The sequence below is a fragment of the Daucus carota genome, chromosome 8, assembly GCF_001625215.2.
Source record: "Daucus carota subsp. sativus chromosome 8, DH1 v3.0, whole genome shotgun sequence".
In the NCBI taxonomy this organism is placed as follows: domain Eukaryota; kingdom Viridiplantae; phylum Streptophyta; class Magnoliopsida; order Apiales; family Apiaceae; genus Daucus; species Daucus carota.
The window spans coordinates 19772142-19785184 of record NC_030388.2 but is presented as its reverse complement, the minus strand read 5'-3'; the positions used below and the strand labels follow the sequence as shown (position 1 = coordinate 19785184).

Here is a 13043-nt window from a genome sequence, read left to right as displayed (position 1 = left end):
AACATAAAGCATAGTACAGAGTCCCAAATTTTGATGACATGCTGACTTAAGCGCGATACCACAGGGTAACTGCCAGAACTGATTTTGCATATTCACCCTCTAACCAATTACTCAACTAATCATGTAAAAAACAATATGCAATCTGTTTTCTGCATTAACAAAGTTAAGATTTGTCTCTTCTAAGATTGTTCTTCTTCCCCGAGAATAAATGGTCCAGTGTGATAGCTAAGACCAGTTTTGCTGACCATATGTGTTTAATCATTATTAGTATCACTTCTATAGGTACTTTCTCAAAACCCAGAGATTGTTGCACATTGGCATTGTCCATTCTATAACTTAAAGCATTTGAAGCTACCACGTGGATGTGAAGAATCAAGTGTATCTAATGCTGTCAGGAACTACTTCCTTGGTGGCTCTCCTGGTGCCAGCATTGTCAAACCAATGCCTCAGGTATTTTATTACACACACTACTTGTTGACTTGGTGCACTATTTATTACTTGTCTTATGTTCATTGAACATTACACTTGATTTAGCATTATTTTTTAATTTTATGAACTATGTATAATTAGTTCTTTTGAACTACTGGTTTTCGTGAGATATGGTTGCCAGGATATCCAAGGGTGGCTCTGTGGGTACTTAATGACCGTCATTGAGCTTGCCATATATTATTGTTGATTTGGATATACACGAGTCGTCCAGAAAAAATCTCCTTTTAAGAGAATGATTAGAGTTGGAAATTAAAGCCCGAATCTCAAAGTTAATGCTGGTATGGTAGATCTCACCGTAGTTTATCAATTTTTTTCAGGACAATGTCATTGCTCAAATGACACCAGCTATCTCTCTGTCTGCTTATAATGTGGTGCAAGAAAAAGCCTTGGAAACTCCTACCAAGAAGCTGATTGATATTGCAAATAATAGCATTGGCAAGGTGCAAAAGATTAAAGATCCAGTTGCAGTGGCAAGCAATGTTCCAGCAACTTCTGTAAGGGATTATAGTAATTTGGTGTTATGGCAGGGCCACGAGATTAACTCTGAGTTTGTAGGCTTGCTCGACCGGATTATGAAAAGTTACCCAGAAACCTTTAGGCACTTGACGACAAAAAACAAAAAAATTTGGACGATGAAGCTGAATACATTGTGCTCCTTAGTCAACAACTTTGCCAAAACCCCCAAAACTGAGGTAAATGCTGAGGTGCTCTCTGAGTATCGGGCTCTGTTTACTGACTTGCAGGGATGGGGATTCAAGTTAAATTGGCTGATAGACCATCTGAACTATATTGAACAGCTCTTACTTTCAAAGACTACACTTCACGAACTTCATGCAATTGACTCTCGCATTAATGATGCCAAAAGTAAATTACAGGATCTGCAGACTCTTCGTGTCGAGAGAATGACACATTCAGAAAGCTCTCCAACTAAGGGTACCAGCCTTGCGGTTCCTGCTGGCTACCTTGGAGATGATATACTGTAAGAACTAAAAAAGACCTTGATAGAATGTTACTGTAATCCTATGTTTGATCATCGGATTTCTATGTAATTTATGTAAGATATGCCTCTAGCAAATTTTAGCAACGCAGAAGCTGATGCTCAGGTTTTTAAATGGTTTGGTTTGATTTCTTTTTTGGTAATTAGAAAATTGAAAATTTTGGTTTAGGTATCAAAATTACTCTGACCATTAAGACAATATTTTACAAATAATATTTTCATAAATAAACTTAAATAGTTAAATATTTAAATGTCGTACATTAATCGGAGTGAATTTGGTTTTATAGTATTCTGTTAGGATTAGGTTTCTAGATTTTCAAAACCATTCAATCTTGTTTGGTTTAGACCTTTAAAACCGCTCAAACCGGTCAAGATTATTCATGGAGGTTTCACGTATAAAATATGAGCAGAAGAATGCTAGAACAGTAGATGAAGATAGAATAAGCAAGCTGTCAGATGATCTGATTCATCAGATACTGTCTTATTTGGATGCTCGGTTAGCAGTTCAAACCAGCGTTCTCTCGAAACGATGGAAGCTTGTCTGGACTACTCTCCCTTTTCTCAATTTCAATGAGTATAACTTCGTATATTGCAAGTTCATGATCCATGTCTTCACTAGGCGGGACCATATATCTGGGATACTCAAACTCCACCTGTTTCGTACTAATGTCTGGTTGTTTCAAAAGTATATTAATTACGCAGTTTCACATGATGTTCAACACCTTACTGTTGAATCAGACCATCATTGTTCATTATCTTCCTTCAACTCTAAGACCTTAAAAGAGCTTAAACTTACAATGCCGTTTGAATCTGAGGATGTTACGAAAGGGGATTGTTGGAGTTTACCCAACTTAACAACCCTCCACTTGAAGAGAAGTGCATATCGTTTTAATTACAAACTTAAGGTTCACGAATCATGTTTGAACCTGCCTGCCTTGACAACTTTAGATCTTACATACTGTGAGTTGCCTGAATCATTCAGTCTGCCAATGTTAACAACGCTATGTCTGCAATGGTGCACTTTGCCCCAAAAGGTGTGGGATCTTCCAGCTTTACGAACTCTCCAGCTTGTTGATATGGTCTTTCCTGAGGATATGAGTGACTACTTTCTCGCACTTACCAGTCTAAGGACTCTTGTCATTGATTTTGCCTTACAATATGTCAGACCTCTTGTTATATCCAGCTCTCATTTGGTGAATCTAAAAATTAAGGTCAGCATATCTTCTGTATATATACTTGAGCACAAAATTGTGGTGTTGGCACCAAAACTGTGCAATTTTGAAGCTATTGGTTTCTTTCGGATGGTCTATGGAGGTTCTGAGTTGGAGAATGCAATTATTAAATTTTGGGATCGTCCATTAAGCTCAACCACTTTGCGACACTATCAAGATATGATTGAAACTATGTTCTCCCAGCTCGGTAGCACCAAGATTCTTAGTCTTGACTTGGTGACCATTCAGGTAACTTTATGTTATTCAGTTGCCTTGCACTTAAAATAATTCTCTGGCATATTCCCTCTCATAGTCTCATGTGTTGATGACAGGATACAATATCTGAAAATTTTGCCAGAACTGATTTTGCTTATTCACCCACTAACCAATTATTGAACTTATCATGTAAACACAATATGCAATGTGTTTTCTGCCTTAATTAAAGCTAAGTATTGTCTCTTCTGAGATTGCTCTTCTTCCCCAAGAATAAATGGTCCAGAGTGATAGTTGATGACCAGTTTTCCCGCCCATTTTTGCTTAATCACTATTAGTTCACTTATATTAAGGCTTACGGAATAATATCATAGTCAGTTTTGTATGACTTCTCTAGGTACTTTCTCAAAACCCAGACATTGTTGCACATTGGCATTGTCCATTCTATAACTTAAAGTATTTGAAGCTACCACGTGGATGCGAAGAATCAAGTGTATCTAGTGCTGTCAGGAACTACTTACTCGGTGGCTCTCCTTGTGCCAGCATTGTCAAACCGATGCCACAGGTATTTTATTTCACACTCTACTAATTGACTTGGTGCACTCTTACTTGTCATATATATACTATAGTATTTGTGCCCGCGGTGCAGGGCCTTTACATTATATATACTTGCATTGATTTTATTTTAATGACATGTTAAATCAATATGTGAAACCATATATAACATAAAAAGCACTAAGAAGAGCTGATATCAACAATAAAAAACCATTTTGGCCGTGATCTTGATAAGTTCAAAGTTTACAATATTACATTCTTGAGCACAAATATTTTTTGAAGACAGATTAAAGAGATATGATAAAAAATCATGACTGCTGTGTGATCCACCATAGCTTTAGGTCCTTGTTGTTTGTGTTGACATTCTGTCAAGGTGGTATGTTGAAGTTGTTGCCTGTAAGAAATACGGGTAAAAAATCAGTATTTATCATTTGCAACAGAACAATAAGTGTAAACATCTTCTTCTTACCTCAGTTCCAATTTGTTCACTGGTTTCCATGATTTCCTCCACTTCTGTTTCAGGTTTTTGGAAGCCTTTGCATATGTTAGTTGCTGAGTAGATGTTGATTTTATTTGCAGTGTTAATTTCAGTAATCCTTAGAATCACACTATAGTCTTGATTGATTATAGTTCTCAGCTCTTGTGGGAAAGCTTCTTCATTACCATCCTAATATTGAAAGAGAAATAATAACAATTAATAATTTTTTGTACAAATTTTTAAAAAATGTATAAGAGCTAGCATACCTTCTTGATGACATTATATGCTCTTTTTCCAATAATAGTACGAATCTGCCGAGTGCCGATCACCGAGAACAATTTCTATATCTCCTGTAGAATTGTAAGCCTGGACTTGTATTTTGAACCTGTGAATATATTTCCAATTAATCAATTTTTGAGTTGCTAAAATATTCACATTGAATATCAAATTATTGTTTATGAGTGTACTTCTTATCAGGGTGTGGTATGATTCTGTTGCAGTGTGTACAGAAGAAGAACTCATTCTCCAGTTGAATGGCTCTGTCGCATGTTGTGCAGCAATTGTAGAACCAGTTTTTTGTTTCTTGTACAGATTTAACTTTCACATGTGCTAAAACTGTGTTCTGCATATACCAACAGTCATGCAGTAGTAATATTAGTAATAAACTTAACTTTAATATAGTAAGATATATCTTTATATGAACAAATGTTTGAGTTTTATGTCAGACCAAACCCACAGGAAACTTACATTTTCCTTATATTTAAGACACATGGATGCTTGTAGTTAATGTAGTACTTTGTTGCGTGTGTACATCCTAGATCCACTTCATCTGCAGCCAAAAATTTTAACAAATTATTGAAGACAAACCTAAACTAATATATCTTTAGAATGACATTACCATTCGATGTTCCAACTCTGCAGCTTTCCAGGATAATGATTACAGGATATTCCATTGTTTCATTCACAGCCTTGTAGAAATTGACTCCATCATTGTCCCAGAATGTGCCATTTACAATAGAGCTGCAAACAGTTAGATGATTCTGTAATTTTTTAATTTGTTCTAGCTTCCATGTCCTTTAAGGATTCGCAGAATCTAACCTTCCATCACTGATAGAGAACTTTGTTTGCTTCTGTGCTTTTCCATGTCAATCAAGTCTGATACTTCTGGGAGTTTCTTTATTACTCCAATGACATCTAGAGTGTTGAATACATAAAATATTAGAAACATAAATTACAATTTTTTGTCTTGGAGGCCGAAAGTATATATAATACCTGCTAAGTAAGTTGTTTGCTTTGACATGCTTAAAAGATCTCCGTGATCATAGAAATCAAAGCTATTTTCTTTGATTTCAGTGTCATTGACGTCCAATGTCTTTATTTTTGTGTCGTTACTAAACACCAGCTGATAGTCATTTCGTACTGGAAGAAACTTAGTTTCTGGCTTGTATGGCTGGACTGTGAACTTGTTGATGCTATAAACATTCCCAACAGTTATCATCATGTAAAATTCATCAGCGCATTTAGCTGGCACGAATGCAGACATTCTTGTATTCTGCAATCAAAACAAACTTCTATTAGATACATTATAAAATTTAGATATGTTTCTTGAAAAGTACACTTGATTTAGCATATTTTTTTTTAGAAAAATCAACTATGTATAATTAGTTGTTTTGAAGTACTGGTTTTTGTGGGTGGCTCTGTAGGTACTTAATGACCATCATTGAGCTGTATTATTGCTGATTTGGATATACATGATATGTCCAAGAAATATCTCCTTTTAAGAGAATGCTTGGAGTTGGAAATTAGAACCCCGCATCTCAAAGTTAATGTTGGTATGGTAGATATCACCGTAGTAATGTGACAAAAGTTTTGGTTTTCGCTTTAGTTTCAAAGAATGATCTGGTTACTGCAAATGATATTAGCTATGGTAAACACTCGATTGCTATTGTAAATACTGCTTGTGTTACTAGGAATATTTCTTGTTGTCAAGTGTTTGCTGAAGGACCTATGCTTAACTTCAATCGTTTCAAAAAGATGCGTTAAATCTTTACAATGTTGTTGGCCTAAGAAAGATCTAGAAACACAATTCCATTGTGAGTATCTATCTATAAAAGTTCTAGAATGATTTAAAGATTCTCGGGGAAAAGACTAGTCCATGGCTCCATCTTCCGAGATTCTGCTACTGGTTTTTCGGGCTTGGCTTATAGGGACGGTGTATCTCCTGATTCTGATGCTTCACTCTATGAGATGATGGATAATTGCTGATTCGGGAATCATCAGAGGACGTATGCTGTTATCGCTATTGGCAGGAGTCCTGGTCTTGTCCTGCTATTTATAATTCAGGACCGATTATCTCTGGACCTGCAAGGGCTTTAATAGACTGATGCTAAGAAAATGAAGACTCAAAACCCTGACCCTGTGGCCAGAAACAAACATTGTCGAATGCAGACTGCTGCAGCTATACACACCTACGGTTACGAGTTGCGGATTCAGGATTGAAATCTTAGGAGGCACCAAACAAATTTTAAAAAAATATATTTTTTTTTAAATTTTTTAGGAGCACTTGCACAATTTTGTAAAATATGGAATTGTGAAAAAATGTCAAAAAGAAAAGTTTTACCGGGAACTCTTACTTGATCCGCCCTGATGATCACTATGTTTTTAAATTATCCGAAAGATAAATATATATCAAAATTTGATAGGTAAACAAAGTGAGGAGAGTGTATTTAATCGAGATTTTAAAGATTTTTTTTCATTCATGAAATTTGAGGTTATTTAACTCGGATTTTAAAAAGTTATCAGAAATTTTGGATAAATATTCAATTGAGATTCATCCTAACTATTCTCGTTTATTTCTTGAAGTTATGTGATAAAAGTTTTGGTTTTAGCTTTAGTTTCAAAGAATGATCTAGTTACTGCGAATGATATTAGCTATGGTAAACACTGGATTGCTATTGTAAATACTGCTCGTGTTACTTGGAATTCTTGTTGTCATGTGTTTGCAGTTTGCTGAAGGAGCTATGCTTAACTTTAAATCGTTTTTAAAAGATGCGTTAAATCTTGACAATGTTGTTGGCCTAAGAAAGATCTATAAACACAATTTCATTGCGAATATCCAGCTATGAAAATTCTAGAATTATTTTAAGATGCATTCTAGGATGATGCTAAGAAAATGAAGACTGAAAACCCTGACCCTGTGGCTAGAAACAGAACATAGTGGATGGTCTCAATGCTTCTAGCAACGCAGAAGGTAGTGCTCTGTTTTTTAAATGGTGTGGCTTGGTTTGACTTTTTATAATTAGAAAATCGAAATTTTTTGATTTTGTTTCATTTTTCATTTCAAACTGGTCAAATACCGAATCAAACTATTGAACCACATATTTTAAAACAATAATTTTATAATTTAATTTAAATATTTAAATATCGTACAATACTCCCGGGTTGTTTCTCCATTTTAAAATCATTCTCCACTTTTATATGCATATTTATTTATAATTAATTTACGGGTTAATTATCAAACTCATTACTGAAGTGGACAAATGGTATCAACTTCATCACTGATCTCCACGGGGTCTCAAGTTACTCACTAAACTCGCTTAATGGTATCAAACTCGTCACTGTCGTTAAAAAAAATAACAGATGTTAGACGGAGTGACAGATTGGCAGTTGATGTGGCACATTAATAAAAAAGATTAAAGAAAAACAAATGAAAGAAAATAAAAAAAATAGAAAATTGAAATGCCACATAATTTGAAGTTTATATGAAAATAAAGTATGCAAATGTTTTATTAAATTGATTTTAGGATATAATTATCTAAACAAATGTATGGAACTAAATTTTAATATATAATTAACTAAACAATTAAGATTAACTTTTATGTTTTTTAATAGATTATAATTATTTTTGAATAATATTGAAATGTATTCTCTTTTAATAAATTTTATTTATGTGAATATTATTGTTGGTAAAAAAATATTTTTAAACATTATGTGTTGTTTTTGAAGATTTGGACGGTGTGTGTTGATTCATATGTTAAATTTACATATATTTATTTTCATGTTTTTGTTTGGTACAAGAAACTCCAAAAGAAATAGAAGTGTTAAAAATTGAAATGAATTTCTTTAGGTTCAATCTCTAGATTTTTCTTAAAATTTTAAAAAAGTTGGTGATATAAACAAAATTTGAAAATATTTTTTTGCCAACAATAATATTCACATAAATAAAATTTATTAAAAGAGAAAACATTTCAATATTATTCAAAAATAATTATAATCTAATAAAAAAATAAAAGTTAATCTTAATTGTTTAGTTAATTAGATATTAAAATTTAGTCTGATACGTTTATTTAGATAATTATATCCTAAAATCAATTTAATAAAAAGTTTGCATGCTTTATTTACATATAAACTTCAAATTATGTGGCATTTCTATTTTTTATTTTCTTTCATTTATTTTTCTTCGGTCTTTTTTATTAATGTGCCACGTCAACCGCCCATCTGTCACTCCCGTCTAACTTCCGTTACTATTTTTTAACGGCAGTGATGAGTTTGATACCATTAAGCGAGTTTAGTAAGCAACTTGAGACCCCGTGGAGATCAGTGATGAAGTTGATACCATTTGTCCACTTCAGTGATGAGTTTGATAATTAACCCATTAATTTACTACTAGTTAATAATTTGGAAAAAAAATATTCTATTTTAAATAAATATTTTCTTGTTATAAATTAAATGAATTATTTTTCCTCATAACAACATACAAAGATAACGCTTATAGTTATTTTTATTAGAAAGTAATACAAATATCATTTTTATTTATAAAATATTTTATTAAGAGAAAGATAATGATAACATTTAAAATTATATATTTCAATTTAGTAGGATAACATAATTTTAAAATTAACGTTTGATATTACGAGTAGTCTAGTGTGTGTTCATATGCACATGCTAATTATTAAATTATGTATTTGGCTCACTTGAGTTGGTGTGATTTTTGTAGAGTCAGGGGTCCACCATTTGAGTAATTATTAAATTGAGATTATTTAAAATTCATTAAAATCTGATTTTATTTAAATTTTGATAAAAAAAAATTTGGACTTCTATAAAATGATGAATTTTGTGATATTGTTCAGTATATTTTAAGATATCTGAAATCTCATCAAAATTCATAAAATTTAGAAGCATTATGCTTAAATCTCAAAAGACTCTTGTTTACTCCGTGAAATTTTATCTAAAATCAGAATAAAATCAAAATCAAATACAAGTCATTAAAATTGATATAGTAAATAAAATTTATTAAAATACTTGTTGAATACGGCTCAATTTGGTTTTATGGTATTCCCTCTCTCTCATTTCTTTATAGCTTTTTTACATTGTTCCACACGCATTTTACATTGTTCCACATGCATTTTAAGACGTATATAAAATATAATTAATATAACTTGTTTTGAAAAAATATTTATTTTTATATGAAAATATAAACATCAAACCTTTACTCAGAAGAAAAAGAAGTTGAAAATAATTTATCAGAACGCGTGCCAAGACCCGTCCCCACGATGTAAACAAATGAGGAGCGAAGGAGGAAGTATTTAGTTAGGATTAGGTTTCTAGATTTTCAAAATCGCATTTCACTCTGGTTTAGTTTAGACATTGACAACCGCTCAAACACAAGTACACAACCATACCCAACCCTAGTTTTAGCACGTTAGAGATCGTAGGTCAAAATTATTCATGGAGGTTTCACGAATAAAAGATGGGAAGAAGGCTAGAATATTAAATGAAGATAGAATAAGCACTCTGTCAGATGATGTGATCCATGAGATACTGTCCTATTTGGATGCTCGGTTAGCAGTTCAAACCAGCGTTCTCTCGAAACGATGGAAGCTTGTCTGGACTACTCTCCCTTTTCTCAGTTTCAATGAGTACAACATACATTACAAGGAGGAACTTCGTAGCTTCATATATTGCAAGTTCATGAACCATGTCTTCGCGAGACGGGACCACAAATCTGGGATAATCAAACTCGACTTGTGTCGTACTAATGGCCTCAACATACGGTTGTTGAAAAAGTATATTAAGTACGCTGTTTCACATGATGTTCAAAACCTCACAGTTGAATTAGACCGTTATTGTTCATTATCTTCCTTCGACTCTAAAACCTTAAAAGAGCTTAAACTTACAATGCCACTTGAATCAGAGGATGTTATGAAAGCGGATTGTTGGACTTTACCCAACTTAACAACCCTCCAATTGAAGAGATATGCATATCGTTTTCATACCAAACTTAAGGTTCACGAATCATGTTTGAACCTGCCTGCCTTGACAACTCTAGATATTAAATACTGTGATTTGCCTGAATCATTCAGTCTGCCAATGTTAACAACGCTATGTCTGGAAAGGTGCACTTTGCCCAAAAAAGTTTGGGGTCTTCCAGCTTTACGAACTCTACAGCTTGCTGATATGGTCTTTCCTGAGGATATGAGTGACTACTTTCTCGCACCTGCCAGTTTAAGGACTCTTGTCATTGATTTTGCCTTACAAAAGATCCGACGTCTTGTTATATCTAGCTCCCATTTGGTGAACCTAAAAATTAAGGTCAGCTTATGTTCAGTAAGTATACTTGAGCACAAAATTGTGGTTTTGGCACCAAAACTGTGCAATTTTGAAGCGATTGGTTTCTTTCGGATGGTCTATGAAGGTTCTGAGTTGGAGAATGCAATTATTAAATATTGGGATCTTTCATTAACATCGACGGCCTGGAGACACTATGAAGATCTGATTGAAATTATGTTCTCCCAGCTCGGTAGCACCAAAATTCTTAGTCTTGACTTGGCGACCATTCAGGTAACTTGATATCTAAATTGATTGTTATTCAGGAATTTGCATTACCAATATCTTTATGTTATTCAGTTGCCTTGCTCTTAAAATAATTCTCTGGCATAATCCCTCTCATAGTCTAATGTGTCGTTGACATGATACAACATCTAAAAATTTTGCATATAAATATATCAAACTTAGTCAAGATTAATGCAACAAAATGCGGAATCTATAGGTGGTTGAATAGTTTACATTTTGTTTAATAAAAACCACTTTCATTCGTTATACACTATATTTTGCTTGCTCCGCTACTCATTATCAGTCGGTTAAAACATAAAGCATAGTACAGAGTGCCAAATTTTGATGACACGCTGACTTAAGCACGATGAACAACAAAGGGAAACTGCCAGAACTGATTTTGCATATTCACCCACTAAACAATTATTGAACTAATCTTGTAAAAACAATATGCAATGTGTTTTCTGCCTTGATCAAAGTTAAGTATTGTCTCTTCTTAGAATGCTCTTCTTCCCCGGGAATAAATGGTGCAGAGTGATAGCTGATGACCAGTTTTCCCGACCATTCGTGTTTAATCAATATTAGCTCACTTATATTAAGGCTTACTGGATAATATCTTAATCAAGTTTTGTATGACTTCTCTAGCTACTTTCTCAAAACCCAGACATTGTTGCAAATTGGCATTGTCCATTCTATAACTTAAAGTATTTGAAGCTACCACGTGGATGCGAAGAATCAAGTGTATCTAGTGCTGTCAGGAACTACTTACTCAGTGGCTCTCCTTGTGCCAGCATTGTCAAACCAATGCCTCAGGTATTTTATTACACACGCTACTTGTTGACCTGGTGCACTATTTATTACTTGTCATATGTTTATTTAAAATTACACTTGATTTAGTTTTTTTTTTTTTAGAAAATTGAACTCTGTATAATTATTTGTTTTGAACTACTATTTCCGTGAGATATGTATGGTTTCCAGGATATCCAAGGGTGATTTGGATATACATGGTATGTCCAAGAAAAATCTCCTTGAAGAGAACGCTTGGAGTTGGAAATTAAAAACCCGCGTCTCAAAGTTGATGTTGGTATGGTAGATCTCACTGTAGTTAAACAATTATTTTCAGGACAATGTCATTGCTCAAATGACACCAGCTGTTTCTCTATCTGCTCAAAATGTGGTGGAAGAAAAAGACTTGGAAAGTCCAACCAAGAAGCTGATTGATACTACATATACAAATAAAAGCACTGGGAATGGACAAAAAATTAAAGCTCCGGTTGCAGTGGCAAGGAATGTTCCAGCAACTTCTGGAGGAGATATTAGTAATTTGGTGTTATGGCAAGGACACGAGGTTAATCCGGAGTTTGTAGGCGTGCTTGACCGGATTATGAAAAGCTATCCAGAAACCTTTAGGCAGTTGCCGACAAAAAACAAAAAAAATTGGACAGTGAAGCTGAATACATTGTGCTCCTTAGTCAACAACTTAGTTAAAACTCCCAAAATTGAGGTAAATGCTGAGGTGCTCTGTGAGTATCGGGCTCTTTTTACTGACTTGCAGAGATGGGGATTCAAGTTAAATTGGCTGATAAACCATCTCAACCGTATTGAACGGCTCTTGTTTTCAAAGACTATAGGTCACGAACTTCTTGCAATTGACACTCGTATAAATGATGCCAAAATTAAAATACAGGATCTGCAGACTCTTCGTCTCGACAGAATGACACATTCAGAAAGCTCTCCAACTAAGGGTACCAGCCTTGCGGTTACTGCCGGCTATCTTGGAGATGATATACTGTAAGAACTTAAAAAACCTTGATAGAATAGTACTATAATTCTGTCAGAAATTTCTATGCAAATTTATGATATTTATTCAAGAATTTCAAGAACACATTTCCTATAGAGAGAGTAATAGTCAATATAAGCTATGCCTCTAGCAAATTATCAGTGATCTACTTTTTCATATGATATTGGAATGTCCAAAAAAAAAAAAATGATATTGGATTCATCCTAAATTTTCTCGTTCCTTTCTTGGAGTTGTGTGATAAAAGTTTTGGCTTTAGCTTTAGTTTCAAAGAATGATCTAGTACTGCAAATGATAATAGCTATATATGGTAAACACTGGGAATTCTTTTGTGAATATAACATGAGTCTTGCTCTTGTCCTGCAATTTATTATTTAGGACCAATTATCTCTTGACCTGCAGGGATTTTAATAGACTGATGCTAAGAAATTGAAGAATCAAAACCCTGACCCTGTGGCTAGAAACAAACCG

General features: G+C 33.8%; 1 protein-coding gene and 1 long non-coding RNA gene across 2 annotated transcripts; one reads left to right on the top strand and one right to left on the bottom strand.

The window, feature by feature from the left end:
- The first annotated feature begins 1866 nt into the window (after positions 1–1866).
- On the top strand, positions 1867–3499 carry LOC135148504 (putative F-box/FBD/LRR-repeat protein At1g78840). The gene is made up of 2 exons (XM_064083755.1): positions 1867–2946; positions 3308–3499. The coding sequence occupies exons 1-2, from the start codon at positions 1867–1869 to the stop codon at positions 3497–3499; spliced, it is 1272 nt and encodes a 423-aa protein (XP_063939825.1).
- Positions 3500–3646: 147 nt separating this feature from the next.
- LOC135148195 (uncharacterized) lies at positions 3647–4947 on the bottom strand. Its single transcript, XR_010286095.1, has 5 exons — positions 4691–4947; positions 4411–4565; positions 4210–4328; positions 3935–4132; positions 3647–3859 (listed from the first exon to the last, which is right to left on the bottom strand). It is a non-coding gene; the product is annotated as an uncharacterized LOC135148195 (long non-coding RNA).
- Between the last annotated feature and the right edge of the window lie 8096 nt (positions 4948–13043).

Excerpts from the sequence above, each read along its gene's own strand:
- LOC135148504 (XM_064083755.1), top strand. The coding sequence starts at position 1,867 with ATGGAGGTTTCACGTATAAAATATGAGCAGAAGAATGCTAGAACAGTA. Across the intron at positions 2,947-3,307 it reads TTGACTTGGTGACCATTCAG|GTACTTTCTCAAAACCCAGA; the intron begins GTAACTTTATGT and ends TGACTTCTCTAG.